This window comes from Poromitra crassiceps, assembly GCF_964638095.1.
Source record: "Poromitra crassiceps genome assembly, chromosome: 4".
NCBI lineage: Eukaryota > Metazoa > Chordata > Actinopteri > Beryciformes > Melamphaidae > Poromitra > Poromitra crassiceps.
This window is the reverse complement of record NC_139626.1, coordinates 72,619,160-72,638,857: the sequence shown is the minus strand read 5'-3', so window position 1 is coordinate 72,638,857 and position 19,698 is coordinate 72,619,160. Positions and strand designations below refer to the sequence as shown.

General features: G+C 42.6%; 2 protein-coding genes across 2 annotated transcripts in view; both read left to right on the top strand.

Annotated features, from left to right (window-relative positions):
- LOC310775940 (scavenger receptor cysteine-rich domain-containing protein DMBT1-like) overlaps positions 1-4,024 on the top strand; it is a 65,149-nt gene extending 61,125 nt beyond the window's left edge. The window contains exons 46-47 of the mRNA XM_083636063.1: positions 3,005-3,107; positions 3,424-4,024. Coding sequence (XP_083492189.1) covers positions 3,005-3,107; positions 3,424-3,536 — 216 coding nt within the window. The 3' untranslated portion in view covers positions 3,537-4,024. The remainder of the gene's footprint in view (positions 1-3,004; positions 3,108-3,423) is intronic.
- Positions 4,025-10,643: 6,619 nt separating this feature from the next.
- srd5a2a (steroid-5-alpha-reductase, alpha polypeptide 2a) overlaps positions 10,644-19,698 on the top strand; it is a gene marked incomplete at its 3' end in the record, with an annotated part of 128,304 nt that continues 119,249 nt past the window's right edge. The window contains exon 1 of the mRNA XM_083636062.1: positions 10,644-10,933. Coding sequence (XP_083492188.1) covers positions 10,656-10,933 — 278 coding nt within the window. The 5' untranslated portion in view covers positions 10,644-10,655. The remainder of the gene's footprint in view (positions 10,934-19,698) is intronic.

Genomic DNA, 19,698 nt, shown 5'->3' with positions numbered 1-19,698 from the left:
CAGAAAGCAACACATCTGATTAAAATGTGTAGGCTACAATAAAACAGAACAGACAGGTTGCTGACATGGATTGCAAGTCATGGCTTCTGTTCAGATATGAAACACATGGCATGTTTGTGCCTTCCAAACACCATAACATTAAAGTTAGCCACCTGCACACACACACACACACACACACACACACACACACACACACACACACACACACACACACACACACACACACACACACACACACACACACACACACATACATGCCTCCTTGCTGTTGTGAAGCAGTGGATGTGAAGTTAGATGCTCTGGAGGAGAGGGTTGCTGACCGACTAGCCACATGTAAATTAGCCACGCGTTATCATGGAATCCACCGTGATTCTGGCAAAACTACGCCCTGTGCCCGCCTACGCAGGAGTCAAGCGCTGGGATTGGCCAGGCGCCAATGAGGTCTAATACTCGCAGCTCGTCACTCAATACGGAAATAAGGCTTAGCTGATGACTGAACTTGTCTTAGAATTCCAAGGAAGAAAAACAACAAACACCTGAATAATGTCATGGGAAAGTGCAGAAACGCCCGTTGGATGAGCCGTGGGTGGCGGCAGTACAAATCAATTGAATTGGCAACTTTGATGATATTTCATCTGCGCATTGAAGCTGTGGTCTCCCCCTGTGTGTAATTGCGCAGCGCCAGCTCACCTGATCCGATTTGGTGTCTGTTATAGCCCCCGATTTGTACGCTTCAACAAACCGAGAATATGAACTTGTATATTGCTACAATAACTCATTAACATGTGTAACAGACATATAGGGCTCTATCGTTGTACGGTGCTATCGTTTGCGCGCCTCTTATTTCTATCTTCCCGTTGTTTTCAGCTATCGTCTGCCTCCACCGTCCAGTTTTGTGCTGGGATGACACAGGTGTAGGCGTGGCCCAGGCGTGTCCGTGGGGCTCTAGCCTATCATGTGTCTCGCGCAAGTGTCATTTAGCGCTGTGGGGAAGTGCCGAGCGCAAAGAGAGGTTTGGGCGTTGCCTGTTCCAAAATAGGCGTTCCAGCGAAATGTGTTAGAAAAATGGGCCTTGGGTGCTCTCAATTTTAACGCCAGCAAATAGCTGGTCTTAGCGCAAACAACCCCACTACGCCAGGCGTATGCCTGAGCGCAGACAGTATTCTCCGGCGCAGTGCAGGAAATCCTCGCTTGGATAGGCCCATTACGCACGGCTCGCGCGCGGACACACATTTCCCTCCTCAGAATGCCACATTGCCACAAAACACATGATTTTCAACTAACCTACACTGCAGAAAAAAACACACCTTGATTTAACAATGATAATTTGTTTGTCATGGTTTTGTGAAAAAGTGATTTGCGTTTTGAAATGGATTACCAGGGGAACGAGGGTTTGACGGGGCGGGAGTCTGTGTGTAGCGCGGGGAGGGGTGCTTTGTGTTCGGCTAGTGTGCCGTGTCCTGTAGGGTGTTGTGGGGGTGGTTTGTGTCCTTGATGATCTTCAGGGACCTCCTGAGGCACCACTGGTCATACAGTTCCTGCAGTTCTGGTAGCTCACATCCTGTTACGTGCTGGGCCGCGCGCCTCACTCTTCTTAACGCCTTGCGGTCCATGGTGGTGCAGTTCCCGTACCAGGTGGTGAAGCAGCCACTCAGCAGGCTTTCAATGGTGCCTCTGTAGAAGTCCCTGAGGATTTTTTGCCTTAGCCCAAATTTCTTCAGGCGCCTGAGTCTGTGTAGTCGCTGTTGGGCCTTTTTGACAACAGTGGCGGTGTGGCTGGCCCATGTCAGGTCCTGGTGGATGTTGACTCCCAGGTACTTGAAGCTGTCCACCCTTTCCACCACTGTGCCATTGATGGTGATTGGGGGGTGTGCGCCCTCCCCCCTCCTGTAGTCTACAATGATCTCCTTGGTCTTGGAGACGTTTAGAGAGAGGTGGTTGTCCTGGCACCATTGTTCCAGGGCCTCCACCTCCTCTCTGTAGGCCGTCTCGTCGCTCCTGGAGATCACCACCACTGCTGTGTCATCTGCAAACTTCACGATGGTGTTCGAGGTTTGAGTCGCCATGCAGTCGTGGGTGTAGGTCACACCAGAAGGGGCTGGAGACACACCCCTGGGGCGCTCCTATGCTGATGGTCAGTGGGGAGGAGGTGAGGTTGCCCACTCTCACCACCTGGCGGCGGTCTGTCAGAAAGTCCAGGATCCAGTCACACATTGCTGTGTTTAGTCCCAGATCCTTGAGCTTGCTTACCAGCCTGGAGGGTTCTATGGTGTTGAATGCTGAGCTGTAGTCCACGAACAGCATTCTCACATAGGTGTCCTTCCCCTCCAGGTGAGAGAGGGTGGTGTGAAGTATGTGTGCTACTGCATCGGCTGTGCTCCTGTTGGGGCAAATGCAATGTATGCAAATTGTAGCGGGTCGTGGTCCGGGGGGAGTGTGGGGCGGATCTGTGATATGACCGGAGGAACGGAGGGGTAAGGAAGATTCAACTATTGGGATTATTATTACGAGAAAAACAAACACTTTCATGCCACCAGAATTGCCGGCATCCATGCAAATAATACCGGAATGCAGGTACTCCAAAACCACTGTGAGCGATGTTATTGGCTGGGCCTCCACGTGGGAGCTCTACAATGCCTCCGCCTGAAAACGTCCCGGCCAGAGCCAAACAAATGTAAACAGCACCAAAATCAGGCAGGGGGCAGCATCTGTCCATAAACACACTGCCACACTATTGTGTGCATCAGAATTATGTTTTTGAGTGGAAACATTTCTATAAGGATAACACATGTTTTTAATGAAATAGTTGCATAGTATACGTTTAAGCACCAGTGTCTAGAGATTGAAGAGATTGTCACATACAAGAGATTAGATCGCTGCAACGGGCAATGTGTCCGTCACCAATTCAACTGTCCCGCTCATGAGCACCTGACTGATCTCTTACTGTTAGCCACTGTGTGGATAAGAGCATCAGCTGAATGCTCATAATGTTGTTTTCCTGCAGCACTGCTACCCCGGTTACCACGGGAGAGGTAAAAGGGACGTGTCCTACCATGACAGTGCAGCCATCTCCATTGGACCCCTGAGCTTGATGCAGAACGGCCAAGGTACTGTGCCCTTATCTTTTGGCACTTCTCATAACTTCTTTGTTCTTGCAGATGATTTACAGCCAAGGAGAAATTCACTTTTCAACTCAATCAATGCATCACCATCTTGTATATAAAAAATACAATTATTTCTCTAATGTTAACATGCAAGATACTGTAAATATAATAATGTTTTAATTGCAATAATTTTATAGTAATAAGAAATCCACTTTCTGAGTTGAGTGATATAGAGTGAAGTGACCACAGCACTGTACACAACATACCAAATATTACGTCCGCTGGCCAGTGGAGTTTGACTTTGGTTGTTCTCTTATAGGCATAGACATGCCGGTTCAACACCCAGTGAGACAGAGCGATGCAGCTGCGGGCCACTTTGCCTCCCTGCTGCCCCTGCTGGTCAGTTTGCTGGTTGCTGCAACTCTGACCTAGGAAGATCAAGGAAGCACACGCATTATAAACACATAGATGCATACATGCCCAAACACAATCTGTGTACCTTAATCAGTGGGCAGTCGCTAAATCATTGAATGTATTGAATTATTTGCTAATGAAGGGAAACTGGTAGTATTTCTGTTTTACAACAGCAGGGGGCAGCATACAACATAATGCACGCTGTGTCTTAAAATCACATTTATGTTTATCAACCTTATCCTCAGGTCATTTTACAGTGATTATTACCCAGGAATCTCTAAATGTCTGTTACATAATCCGTAAGAATCATGAAGGTGAAGTTAAGTGATTTTATGTATGAATTATGAATTGCATTACTTACAATCAAACTGTAGCCTGGACCTGTCTTTTTTATGTTAACCTAGATTTCCTGATGAATCCCTGGCTGATTACATGATGATTAAATAAATGTATCTTTCAATGTGCAAATTCTTGGTAAATAAATAGCTTGCTAAATGGCAATTGTGCAAAAATTCTGACTGGCTACTTGGATATTACATAGACATAAGGAAGCAAAACTCCACAATATCACAGCACATACATACTGTACATACATGACTATAGTAGTGACCTGGCTGTGGCCAGTCTACAACTGCATGAAATCACTAGCGACCTGGCCACATTCTTTCATGAGGATACTATATATATATATATATATATATATATATATATATATATATATATATATATATATATATATATATATATATATATATATATGGAAACCTCCATGGGGAAACAGTCATGCCCAGTCATGCCCTCCTTAAGGTCTGCAAAGTGGTGACCCAACATGGGGACCAGAGGCTGGACACATACGCCATAATGGACGACAGCTGGGACCCCCCCAGAGGGCGGGACCAGCCATCACGATTACCTATTCCCAGAATTCACCTCCTGGCCCTGCCCGGGCTCATGGAGACAGTCAATTGAGGCATGGGAGGTAGCTCCCAAGGGCAGTCTCTGTGAAGTGGTGGAATGGAGAGTCTGTGTGGCCTGTAGGGGGTTATGGAGGACAATGAAGTGAAATCCACCCCGAAGGCATGCTCTATATCATATCTGTGTATGTAGTCAGTTTATTTCATGCTACTCTATGATTTGTCAAAAACATAAAATCTGCAACAGTGTACCCCCCCCCCCTCCCTACCAATCAACAGCCAACCAGAGAAAAGTGTCATTGTGTTCGTCCTATGATAGTTTCAAAATGTCATCTTCAACTCAATGCTAGAATGGATTAACCAGAAGGACATGAGCAGTGATTGGCTGGGTTTGATGCATGGTTCCTCCGGCTGATGCAGTGTAGCATCAACCCTCTCTAAGACACTGTAGGAACTAGGAAGTAATGGATCCACTCCACTGTGATGACCTGACAGTAAAATAGATAAATTGATGGTAGCATGTTACATTTTCCCATTCTTTCTTTTTTCTTTTTAATCGAACAGTAAGTTAGCGAACTAGCCAGTAGTTGCATTAGCCAACATAATAACACAAGTTTCCATGAACAGATTTGGGCCGGAGTGCAGCAACACATCTCCATCATCTGTTTCCTCTGATGAGGCATTTCTTAGGTTCTGTGTGGAATTGCTACAGTGGTTGAACTGTAACCAACTATGGCTGTTTTTTTCCCCCTCTCTTTTTTTGTGCCTTTCTCTGGCTCCCAATTCTCCAACCTCTAGACAACCTCTAGAGAGTCTAGACAAATCATAGAATAGCATAAAATAAACTGACTACATACAGCAGTAATGTAGTCTAGATTCTAGACTACATTACTGCTGTCCCTCAAGGGGACGATAGGCTACTCGACTGATCAATAATACAAGAGGATTATACAACAACATGGCTGGAAGGAGAAAATATAAAAACACTGCTGACAGCTTGCTGAAGAAATTCAACATTTATTATTGCATAAACTGGTAAAAGACAAAGCTTTAAAAGATACAATATGAACTCCAGCATAAATAAAATACTTTATACAGTTTTAAATGGACAGAGGAAAACTCACAAATGTTCTAGTTCAGGTTTTCAAAGTAGGAGGCAGGCCTCCCCAGGGGAACTCCAAGCAGGTTCAGGGGAGGCCCAGTGAATGGAAGTGAAAAAATATTACATTCGTTATTACATTGTTTTTGTTATCAAAACGAGATCACATAGAATATAGCCTAAATGTGTGTGATGATTGGGTTAAAGATAGTTCAGAGCAGTAGTTTGGGGGAATTTCACTGTTTCCCGCACCTTCCCAGAGTCAGAAACTAATAAATGCCTTCAGACAGACACTTTTCTATGCTATTTAGTGTTGTCTCTATGGCTATGCGATCATAGGAAGACCCCAGGAAGAATAGTTGCAGCTTTGCTGTAGCTAATGGGGATCCAAATAAAACTTGAACTTGAAATAATCATGATCCAATAGGCCTCCAGGAATTGAGTGAGGGGGGCCCATTTTTCCAAGCTTTGTCTGGGGGGAGGCCCACAGTCTCAGACTTTGAAACCCCCTGTTCTAGTTGACATCAGTTCATTACATATGAAAAAGCGATTCTGGTCATCACACATAAAACAGAGCCCACAAACTACTCCATTTTGGGTGGCATGTATAATAATTATTTTTGTCCTATTTGTCTACACTGTATATATATACTGTTAGAATCTATACATTTGTGTCTAGAATAACCTACGTCTCTTATGTGTGTACATCTTTATTTTAACTTTTCTAATTACTAATTGCTGAACACCTGGTGATGTCATGTATATTGATATGGGTATTTAAGACGGCGTCTCTCTGCCACTTCAGAAAGCGTATTGAGGAAGGGCCAGTGTGGCCCGAAACGTCACGCTGTTTGCAAAATAAAAAAAACCTAACGGGAGCTCCTTTTGGTGTGCGGATTGTTCTTTTTTCACTGTGAGTACCCTTTTGATCGAGCACCCAGGCCCAGTGTGGCCTACTTTTGGATGTGCGTGTCCCTGTCTATTTGTTACATTGTAACAGACCTGTAAAATGGAGTGAGTCTGTTCAACTGTAGTTCATATGTAGTTACATTGTAACAGACCTGTAAAGTGGAGTGAGACTGTTCAACTGTAGTTCATATGTAGTTACATGGTACCAGACCTGTAAAGTGGAGTGAGTCACCACTGGCTTTTAGCAATCTCTGTCCCAGGCCAGAGCTTCTTTACAGGTCCGGTGCCATGTAACTACATATGAACTACAGTTAAATAGACTCACTCCACTTTACAGGTCCGGTACCATGTAACTACATATGAACTACAGTTGAATAGACTCACTCCACTTTACAGGTCCGTTACAATGTAACTACATATGAACTACAGTTGAATAGACTCACTCCACTTTACAGGTCTGTTACCATGTAACTACATATGAACTACAGTTGAATAGACTCACTCCACTTTACAGGTCCAGTACCATGTAACTACATATGAACTACAGTTGAATAGACTCACTCCACTTTACAGGTCCGTTACAATGTAACTACATATGAACTACAGTTGAATAGACTCACTCCACTTTACAGGTCTGTTACCATGTAACTACATATGAACTACAGTTGAACAGACTCACTCCATTTTACAGGTCCGTTACAATGTAACTACATATGAACTACAGTTGAACAGACTCACTCCATTTTACAGGTCTGTTACAATGTAACTACATATGAACATCATTTATAACTATTGGTAATTACTGTGTAATTACATTTGGTGTTCATGTGTAATTACAAATAGTTAATATGTAACTAGGGTACCTGTAAAATAAAGGGTTACCCTCATGGACAGCAACAGAACATTGATGGACGTCAAGCCTCTGCTTTGAGGAGCTTATGGCCTATAGCCAAGCACTTGCTGATAGGATTTTGGATTTTGGCCCATCCCGTGGCCCTGACAGAGGAAGGCTGCATGCCACACGGCCATGAGGCACGCTTCCCAAGCACAGGCATGCAGATCAAAAAGGTCCATGGTTATACCCCAAACTGTATAGACTCAACGAATGGCAAGCCATAATCGGGGGCTCATTGAACTAAATCTAGTGAGATTAGAAACCTTTGTTGTTTTACTTTTGATTAGGTTTAAGATTAAATCATTTGTTTTATCATTTTACAAATCACCAATGCCAAAGGTGATTTCTCTTTTTCCATTGAATCGCGGTACTACGGAGATGATGTCCTCCAGTCAAGAGAATATGTTAAAGACAGTTGAACCAACAGCCAGCTCCAGCTCTTCAGCTCGGTTGACCTGCCTCATCGCCATAGCGACCCCGGGGTCTTGGGAGACGGCCAGAGAGGCCCAGCTCAACTCTCAGTCAGGCAAATTGGCCACACTTCTCTCTGCTAACTTGAGGGTGCTGCTAAGATAGGTTAAGTAGTTCTTGATGTAGATTATTATTATTAATTTAGGATATATATTCATTTATTGAATTCGATTATTTAGTTACTTAATTAGGTTAGACTTGGGTTCAAACTAGGCTTAAAGGCTTTATAGAAATCATTTGACCTGCTGGTATCTCCATCAGCTAAATAGATGATTTTCTCATCTTTTCCCCCTTTTTCATCTTCCTCTTCTCTCTCCACCGAAAGGTGTTTTATGTATATAATACTGTGATTTTACTATCCTTAAATCTGATTATATATGAGAGAAGTATTTTGAGTCTTTTTCCAGGATACGGTTTATTCAGTGATACAAAGTAAAGTGTAAAGATCTGCCCCCTGGTTTTATTTTATAATTATAATGGATTATATGGATTAAGGAATTATACAGAGGAGGTTCTCAGTGAATCCTAAACTGAGTGGCACCCCCATGTCTGTAAAAATGTAACAACAAGAACTCCCAGATGGGTCCATGTGTATATGTGTGTGTAAGTCTGAGCCCCCTCCTGGCTGAAACACAGCGGTTGCTGTAGAGATGGCCTCGGTTTATCAGGTCCAGTTCCCCGGACCCCACAATAATTTTGTCGATTGCGTTGAGAGACCAGCCATATAATCCATATTTGTAGGTAATAGTACTCCGACTGGGGGGTATCCAGGGGGGCTGATGCCCCCCCTGGACAAAGAAACTTTGTAAATTTTAAAGTAAAATGCATTAATCTGGTGCACTCTGACAGCAAAATGAAGAGGCTAGTAGATATGATATAACTTGTCGCAGAACATCAATTTTGGTTTATTTGGTAAAAGTGGAACTGTATTCCTTCTGGTTTTCTTCATTGTTCATGATTTTGTGGAAAGCATTCACTAAAGAGTAGGGGTGTCACGATACACTCAGTTCACGATACGATACGTATCACGATACTGGGTTCACGATAACGATACGATACGATACGATTTTAACAATATTTTTTTAAACTTGAATAATGACAATATATGACTGGAAAAGTAGTATTTTATTTGAAATGCACAAATACAAAACATGCTGTTGTGGGAAATTGTTATTGCAATAACAACTAGAAAAAACATGAGATTGGAGATAAGGCTTATCTTGAAATAGAATGAGTTACACCGTCACTTAGATTTACTTTGAACTAAAAGGTTTCTCAGCAGTATAAATTCTCATTATGCATCTTCAGTTTTTCTTCAAACTCAAACAACAAGACTTTTCTTAGTCTATTTTTTATGCATCTTCAATTTTTCCTGTCAAGTAAACAGTTTTGCCAGAAACTCAATTGAATGGTTTCTCTCCTGTATAACTTCTCATGTGTCTCTTCAGAGACTTGTTCAACTGAACTACTTTCCACACATTGAACTTCAACAAACAAAGACGTTTCTTTGTCTATTTTTGGAAAAAAAAAAAAAAAAAAATCTTTTTTTTTTTTTTTTTTTTTTTTTTTTTTTCACGATATGAGATTTCATCTCAACGATACATATCGTGACGTTTTACTATCGCGAAATTTCGTGGGACGATATATTGTGACACCCCTACTAAAGAGTCTACAGTGAATGCTGCTATTAACTTGTGTTTACTTTTGCTACTAAACCAACATCAGGACATCCAAGCAAGTTCTGACAGAGAGCAATGCCATTGGACCCATTGGACAAACACATTTGCATATCCCCCAGCATGCATTGTTCCTTCCAAACTTTTGATCACAAAGTAAAGTAACCACATTAAATAAGTGGTGAGTGGAAATAATCATTAGCCTATTCTTAGTTAAACATGCAATTTTGGAACATTCAATAAAGACAAATAAAAAAATAGACTATGACGCGACACCCTAAGTGATACACACATGTTATGAGAGTGGTATATATACCCATCACACTAATATCCATGTTAGTGTAGAATGGTTAGTTCCTTGCTCTGCTCTCCCCTAAGAGTGCAACGGACAAACAACCATGTCCACCCCTATATGCAGTGTTCTGCAGCATCGGTGCGGGAAAAGGAGGGGGCGCCTGGTCGCACACCAGCGATTTTTGTTTGTTTGTTTGTTGTTGTGTGAGGGCTACAGGGCGCCAAACTGGCGCCCCAGGCAGGAGGCTGCTTCGCCTGTAGGGTGAGCAGGCCCTCATCAACTATCGTTTATATGTCAACATAAAATAAAAAATCATCTGGCCACTAGGGGTTGCACGAGCATCCGGTGCACCAACGTACAATCGCCTATGATGGGTACAATGCGAAATGGAGACCTTAATGAGGGAAACAGCAGCAGCCTAAGTAAGTAATATGGAGCGATTTTCAGTTTATGTAATGGAGCGAGTTGAAATGTTACTGACATTGTGATGAAAACTTCTCCCAGCCACGCTTCCTTGTCTGAACAGCGCACACACATTTCCTTGTCACAGACACACACCCTCTTCCTTGTCGCCTCCCAAATCTCGTGAATTCTCGCCACGAACAAATTGTCCCCCACACACATACATAGTTCTTGCCATGAACATCTCCCCTACATACACACATAGTCGTGTATAGAAGCGGCTGCACCGCTTAAAAACATTCTGGGACGGGGTTGGGTTGAGTGCACTCTCTCTCTTTCTCTCTCTTTCCCTGCACACACACTCAGACAGACCCACCCACTGTTTTCCAGTGAGCACCACATCATTGTGTTAGCACTAGCAGCTTGGGAAGCCTTCACTCTGTGGAAGTCAGAAGAGAGAAGTGGACAGTGGAGCGATGGACTGCATGGAGAGCCTGGTGCAGTGGCTGAGCTGGGGCTTGATAGTTATCAGTGTGGCGTTCTTCCTGAGGCAGAGCAGAGTGTGTGGGCGTTACGGGCGTTACATGCCCACAGGGGGCCAAGCCTCGCTCAGCTGTCCGGCTAAAACCGCCTGGTTCCTGCAGGAGCTGCCGGCCTTTCTGCTTCCTGTGCTCCTGGCTCTGACCACAGAGCCCCGCTCCAGGCTGGGCCAGACACTGCTGCTCACCACCTTCTGCCTGCACTACTTCCACAGGTCAGAGGCTGTCTGTGTTGGGGAGTAGTTTCACTACAATTTGCAGTAGTTGAGTGGTAGTTTAACTACATTTAAATCTCAGTAGCTTTTTCAGTAGTGTACTACTTTGGGTCATGTAGTTTAGGTATTCAAATTACCATAAAACATTTGACATTTGATATTTTGATTTTCCCCCATTTCTATTTTTTCTTTTTGCTCCAAGTGAAATGTCTTATGGTCACTCACGATTCAGTAGCTGGCTGGTTGGCTTGGTTCCAGGCTTAAAACTCTTTAAAATAAGTATTTTTCAAAACATCTATAGAGAAAATGAATGGGGAATTCTCTCATGGAACGTGCGATGGGTGGTCACTGTTGAGCTCTAGAGCAGCAGAGGTGTTGGTGTGTACATTATAACTGCTTGCTGTGTGCTCAGAAAATATCATACAAAAAAAGTCCTTTTAGAGGTTTTAATACCTTAGGCCATGTCTACACTAGGCCGTATTGCACTTCGTTTGCACCTATTGTCCACACTACCTCTATTGTTTGGAGTGTTAAAGCCGTTTTAAAAACGAAGACGGGCTGAGCCCGTCTTTGTCATCAAACTCCGTCTTGGAAAGCGAGTGGAGATACAGATTTTTGAAACGATGCAAGTACTTGTACAGCAGGTGGCGGTAAGCAGCTTGAAGCTGTCGGCGACCCACCTACAAACAACAGAAGAAGAAAGTGTGTCGCGCTGGTGACGCACTTTTTGTGGCGACGCACTGTTTACCCCGCTAGTTGAGAAAAGTGAACAGACGTTTGATCATGGATAACCAAATTCTTCTGTCCTTTTTACTTGTGATCCGATGCATCGTGGTGGCATGTCAGTAGTTTGTGGATATTATCTCCAGACCTCGCATCACCAGCCACGAGGTCCCCGGCCGCCTGCGGTTTGACGTTACCTTCCACAAAATTGAGGTAATCTTTAGCTAACGTAATTGCAAGCATGACATTTAACATGTCCATTTGTCAAATATTACATGAGGACTAACATTCTAGAGAAGCAGAAGTTACGTGTTAATGTTTTAAAAACTTTATTGCATGCTGCACAGCATTGTGTTGGGTAAACAAACGCCCATTGATTAATAACACATGTTGTTCGTTTATTCAAGGGAATGATGACCGTTAAGTGATGGGGACACAACAGAGGAACAGGATTTGTGGAAAATAACCGTTATTAAATGCTGTAACGTTAACGGTAATTCTCATGTGTATGGTTTATTTAGCCTCAAGCTCTCCTGAGATTATAACGTTAACCTGTTAGGCTACTGTGCACTGCTGATAATCAGTTGTTTCAACATCAGATATAACACAAGTCAAATGCCAACAGTTTTGAGACTTTGAGAGATTTGTTTTGAACTATTTGTACGCATCTATCTGCCAGTGATCTATCTATATTGTTATTGGCTTGTTTTAATGCTTTTGTCAATAAACATTGCCAACAAATAGCCTTGTTGTTATTGTGCTATGTACTTCGGTAAATCATGTGCTACCTGAATGTATCACAATATGATCGCAGAAGGAGCCCATTAGTTGTCTGGTCAGAGGCAGGTTGGATAAAATGATCAGATGTGATAAAGATTGTTGATGTCGAGTGAACACGAACTATGACACGAACCGAAGATTGGACCAGACGAGGCACACCAACCGAAGATTGGACCAGAGGATATGACGACGGCCGAAACAACCGACCAGCTTTATATTTATTGAAATGAAATATGGTGATATCTGTATAAATTCGGCATACATTACATAGACTACACTGGACTGGGCTGGACTGTAGCCTACAGTAGGCTATTGCTGTGAAAAAGTAACTACACAATTGTGTTAAGTGTTACACTCTATCGATAAATGTTTTCCAATGACACATTAGCTAGCCTTAACTGAGCTTGGTGGAATTATCTCAAGACAAGTGTGTATCAGCTTAATGTCCAATACAGAAGAGCATGAAACAAAACTGCAAAAACTATATTTATTGAAATGTGATTGTCATGTTACATAACGTTATATAGCCCAATTGGTCTGCCCATATGCGTCGACTTTACATGGAGGCTATGTAAGAAATCATTTGCATCTGTTAAACCAACATATATCTTCCATAATGAATTAAATCATAATCATAATGCTACAAAGACATGAGCTAATCACCACAGAACCGCACAGACCATTTCGCCCGGTATCACGGACGAATGTGTCCAGGCCACTGAGATGAATATGAATCTTTATTATATGTCGATGAAGCGAGCAGCTCTGAGCTTCCATCAGCTAGCATGGTCAATGTGCTGGCTGGATCCCCTGCCCTCAAAAGTCCGATTTCGAAATAGGCTTATTTTTTGATAAACTGGCCTCATAACGGGGATCTATAGCCTACAGTTATGTGTATACTAACATTATTAAAAGATCATACAGGTAACGCTGCTTCTTCTTCTTTTCTTCGACTTGAACGTAGGCGTAGTTGCTGCCCTCTCGTTGTGGACTCCAGTAGCCTGTACTACAAAGCAAGCTTAGTGGTTTAGCGAGGTAACTTCAGGTTTAACCCTGGTTTAGCCGTACTACAAAGCAAGTTAACTTCTAATCACCATGGCAACTCATGCTGTAAAGCTAACCTGGTCCCGACCAGGTTAGCTTCAGAGGATAAGATCAAAATCCATGACAGACCCATATAATCGGCTCTCTGGAGTCACTCACCATTCATATAAGATCGCCATATGAAAAATAGATTGCAGTCAACTGAGAATAGAACAAGAAAAACATTTGTGGCTGGTAGGTTACATAATTAAATTAAGCCTACTTACCACTTTATGTCTTAACAGCTCAACGATGCGTGGAGAAATATGATCACTATTAATCACCGCAGCGCATATCATAGGCTTAACGGAGCCTCAAATGGAGTGAGGGTGATATTCTCCTACATGCCAGAAAAGCCTATACATATAATATAGATATGGGATAAATATGGGATAGCCCCAATACTAAATATGCAGGCTTCTTGCATGTTTCAGCTGGAACTGTGTCCTGTAGGCTGTATGCCAATATATGAGCAAAAATAGGCTAGTTTTTATCAATGAAAAGTATGCCCGCATCGTCTCAATTCAGTCCAGCAGTTTTATCTTTTATATTAGGATATCATTATTATAGCCTATATATGAATTATTCGATCAGTGCAACCACACACACATAATGAGTGATAGAGATCATTATTAATTGAGCATGCTTTCTAAATCTATGGTCTAAATAGGCTTACAGATTGTGGAAATTTATAGACTGAGATTACACATTTAATGTACATTTACACTCGCACAAAGCTGTAGGAGACTGAAATCGCTGATCAAAGTAAATCAAATGACTGATGTGAATACAAGCGGCAGCTTTAGCAGTCCTTCAGCAGACTATATCCAACGCGGATTTTCATTCTGCCATAGGCTACATTAAATATCCGCAAAAATCTCTGATCCCACTGCGCTTTCATTGAATGACGAAATGGGTGTGGGCGTGGATCAACTCAGCTGTTCATAATGTGATTGGCTAGCGCACCTCTTTCGCGTGGACGCGCGCCTGTGCACGAGCGAAAAACGTGCGCGTGCACAGGCAGATCCCAGATAAACCCAGCTTCAGTTATCGAGTAGAAAACCAGCGTCGTAGTATAGTTAAACTAGATAGCTTTGATCCTGTTCAGTCAAACCAGATCAAAGTGACAGATCGCGGGTCTGTTAAGACAGCTTCGTAGTACAGGGTACAGTACTAAACAGAGGCATACACATGCGCAGTTTATGTAAAGCATCGTATTGCGGGCGTCTCGCATGAGCTAATATGGACACAGACTGCTCGGAGCCTGCTCTAGTGTAGACTGGGAAGGCTTCAACTACGGGGTCTTTGAAAACGGCTTAGTGAAGATGTAGCCTTAGTCTGGGTAGGGCAGCAGCACAGCAACAAACAAGTTTCGGCACGTAGGCCTTCTTCAGTGTTGTGACAACAAACTTGTCGAAACTTGTCTAATTGCCTGCCAGTCAAAACGTCATCACACTCATTGTAATTTCCCACTGGTGTGGGTAATACAGTAGTCTGACTCTGGAACAATATTTAGAATGGAAAACAGAAAATAAAAGATTTTAGATACAAATGTAATTATTAGGTTAATATTACATTAATAAAAGTAAGGAAATATATTCTGAGCTTGTATGGAAGTCATTTTTGACATTTTCAATATGCTCACGTGTTATTGGAGCACAGAGCAAAAATGGGCGGGCTTTGGAAAGGTCAATTAAAGCCCCTTTATAACCAGTTAAAAGTTATATGTAGGGGCTCCCTACATACGTATAACTTTTAAATGGTTATGAAATACTGGTGCCTCTATGACCTACATCAGCAAATGAGACCATCAGCAAGAAGATTGGCTATTTCTATGTAGTTATGCTAAATACAGTACCTGTGTGTCGACCGGACAGCGGAAGGAGGCTTATGTTCAGGCCGAGTCTTTCATTTCTCTGAAAACAACTGAAAACGGCCATCTATTGTTGCAATGAGAAGAGGCTGAAGGTAGCAAGACAAAAGACTGCTGGGGGGGGGAAACAGGACACACAAGAGCTGCTCCCCAGACACTTTACAAGTTATGTCCAAGTTCAAAAGTCATGCATCAAACACCCACGAATCACATGCTATATAGGACACGCACGCACGCGCACACGCACGCACGCACGCACACACACACACACACACACACACACACACACACACACACACACACACACACACACACACACACCTTTTCTACTGAACCTTGAAAAGGATTTACACACAGATGAGACCCAGGGTTATATACTTCACAACAGAGGTGTGGACTTGAGACTCGTCGACTTGGATGGTGCAACTAAACTGGTGCTTTGTTATGTCTTCATTTTATTATTTCCTTATAAACACTCTGTTTATACCATTTTAGGACCAGCTAGCAGCTGGTTATACTCCGGATTTCACTGCATGTTTAGAAGGGGCTTCAGGGTTTTGTGTCTAAGCTCCGGAATGCATCTTCCGTTAAAACTGCATGTTTTCGAATTGAGTTTGGTTAAGTATTCGCTAAAGCTGTTTCCATATCACATTTCTTTTTATCGATACACCCTCCTATTTCCCCAAATCCTAGAAACTCACAGTTGATCCCAAGTGAACCGCCCCATCTGCAAACCCTTAGGGGAGTAATCCCACACATCTACTGTTTAGGGATAAATAATTATTACACCTTTGACACTTAAAAACCTATACAAATACACAAAAATGTCAATTTCACCCACTTCCCGTCGTAGTAGAGACTCATGGATGGTTTTGTTCGAAAGCCCATGCTCGCTTCCTGGATAAGCGATAACAATTTCAGAAAGATCCGAGCGTCGGTTTTATTAATAACAGAGTTATTCAAGAAAAACCTCTTATTGGCTGTTTAGAAGGCTGTGGGAGGCTCTGCAATTCTGACCCTCTTAGAGAACCAAAACCCTGAGTGAAACACACATCTCTCAGAATCATCTCCTTGGCCGTTTACACATTCAGACATCTGCCTCCATTGAGGCAGCATAATAAGTGCATAATAAAGAATTTACTAACCTTAATAAGGCACTGTTCTCGCTTTAGATCCGGTACCTACAAAACCTTAATAAGGCACTGTTCTCGCTTTAGATCCGGTACCTACAAAAAGCATAATAAGTGCATAATAAAGGATTTATTAACCTTAATAAGGCACTGTTCTCGCTTTAGATCCGGTACCTACAAAAAGCATAATAAGTGCATAATAAAGGATTTATTAACCTTAATAAGGCACTGTTCTCGCTTTAGATGCGGTACCTGCAAAAAGCATAGTTAACTGTTAATAAGTGCATAGTGCTAATAAGGTAATAACAAACTATTTATTAAGCTTAATGAAGTAACAAAACCAGCTAGTAAAGGTGGTTATAAAGTGCTTTTAAATGTCTTATAAGCTACCAATAAATATGTTTATAATGCGATTATTAACACTTATATAGTATTATTAACATATACTAGTGTTAATAAGCACCTTATAAGAGCCTTATTACCTATTAATTAACGCTTATTAATATAACCCTAATATAAAGCGTTACGGAAACGTGTTTGCAGTAGGTAAACTGCGGAGACAAAAGGAAAGATTGGAGGATTTACAGTGGACTCAATTAAAACTTGGTGATATTGAGCTGCCGACTCGTGCCGAGGACAGAGAGAGATGAAGAGAGCTTGTGATAGATCGGATGTGGTGCCAACGACCCTCCGGGTTATGGGATAGCATAGTGAAGTTGAATAGCCTATTGCAAGTAGGCTACAATGTACACGTTTTCTCAATTAATTTACCATAACCCCTCCTTGTGACGTGATAAAAGTTTCTCAGTGAATTATAGTTGATTGCCTCACCGAATAATCTGCTGGTTACCCAATTTTAGCAGCAGAATGTGATGTCCTGGCGTGTCACGTCCGTGCGTAATGACGTTTCTGCGCTGCGCTGCACGGAGATTATGGTGCACAGCGAGTATTTTAGCGCCTAAGAGGTGCTTTTCAAAGCTCTTAGCGCAAAGTAATTGCACACTGCTGATGATAGGATAATGCCATCTATCCCCACATTTTAGTGCTGAAACACCTGGTTTCAGATGTGGCACGCCTATGTCCAGTACAATTATAAGGCATGCGCTTCTCCACGCCCCCAATTTGCATTGTGCCCGGCGGTAAACGAGCGCAAACGCTAAATTACCGCTTTTGCGAAGATAGGGCCCCACATGGCCAAGAGATCTGATATAGAGAAGGAAAAGCAAGGGGCCCAGGGGCCCTGGTGGACACCAGTGATAAGAGTGCAGGATCTGGAGAGGGATCCTCTCCATAAGACCCGGTATGAGCGGTTAGAGAGAGATAGGAAGCAAACCAGGAGTGTGCAGAACCTGAGATGCCGATGTCAGACAGAATGGAGAGAAGGATTTGGTGGTTGACTGTATTGAAAGCAGGAGGACAAGGCCAGAGGAGAGGGATGAGGCCGTAGCAGTGTGAAAGGCCTCTGTGACTGCAAGAAGAGCTGTCTCAGTGGATTGAAAAGCATTGAAAACGGACTACAGAGGGTCCAGGAGGTCATTCTGTGAGAGATAGACAGAAAGTTGGTCGGACGCTGCTCGTTCGAGGGTTTTGGAAAGGAATGCGAGAAGAGAGACAGGTCTGTAGTTCTGAATAGCAGTAGGGTCAAGGGAGAGTTTCTTAAGCAGAGGCTTGACTCTAGCAGTCTTTAGAGCAGCCGGAACAAGACCTGAGGACAGAGAGGAGTTGATGAGAGTAGTGAGGAAGGGATACATGTCAGGTGAGATGGTTTGTAGGAGAGAGGAAGGGATAGGATGGAGGGGACAGCATGTGGCTCAGTTAGAGTTACATACTTTAATTTTCACGTATCTAATTATATACATATATATTACTATCTTTTATATATAGTACATAGCATGTATTATATCTATATATGTATATATCAAAATGCTGCTCGTGCAATATACTGCTGCTACTTCTTATAACGTTTTACCTTATTATTTTTTTACGTATCTAATTATATACTTATATATTCTTTTTTATATATAGTACATAGCCTGTATTATATCTATATATGTATATATTTAAAATCTGCTGCTCCTGAAATTAACTGCTGCCACACTCCTCGCACTTTAATGCCGCCAGCTGTGAGCGAAACAAAATTAACTTTAAGTGGCTCCCTGTTGAGCGAACACATGCACCTTAAATTGTTTTCCTTGCTCTTACATCAGGTATTATGTTGTTTTTATGATGTCTCTAATTTATGTTTTTATATTGTTCTCCTTTCTTAGTACTCAGTTGTTTTTATGACATTTTATGATTTATGATATCCTAGTTGATCTATCCACCAGGACCTTGAGTTCATATTTTGTTCCCTTCCATGTTTCATGTTTTGGAATGACAATAAATATCCTTGAACCTTGAACCTTGAACCTAGAGCTGACGAGTTTAAGCACTTCACTGGGAGAGAGGGGAGAGAAGGAAGTAAACCTGGGGGCAGGGGGCAGAGAAGCAGGATTGGAGTTGGGAGTGTTATTGATGGTACCTGGAGGATGGAAGGGAGAGCTGGTGTCATCCACCTTCTTAGTAAAGAAGGTTACAAAATCATCAGCAGGGGGGAGGGAGGCGGAGGGGAGGGAGGTTTGAGTAGGGTGGAGAAGGTGGAAAACAGTTTACTGGGCCGGGGTTGGACTGGATTTCAGAGATGAAGAAGGAGGTTTTTGCTTTTGAGACAGCAGAGGTGAAGTTGGAGTGGATAAGGTGGTAGGAAGAGATAACTTCAGGGTGATGTGATTTTTTCCATTTCCTCTCAGCTGTTCGCAGAGATTCAGTCAACCAGGGAGCAGGGAAGCCCCTTGCCCTAAAGATACGTGGTCACCCAGGTATTCCTGGTCTGAAGGTCGGAGGTATTGGGACGTTTGTATGCCGACGACGTAATACTATATCTACATAACTCTGAACAATCGATCCTGCCTCTCCTAGAATTAATCACCTTCTTCGGTAAGCTGTCCGGATACACAATTAACTGGATAAAGAGTGACTTTATGCCTCTTTCCGATGTCTTCACTCCTGGTTTCCTGGAAAATCTCCCATTCAAATTGGCAAGGGACCGCCTCACCTATCTTGGCCTGACTATTCCCAGAGATCCTAAATTAATATTTAAATTGAACTTTGCGGACTTTGTTTCAAGACTTAAACTG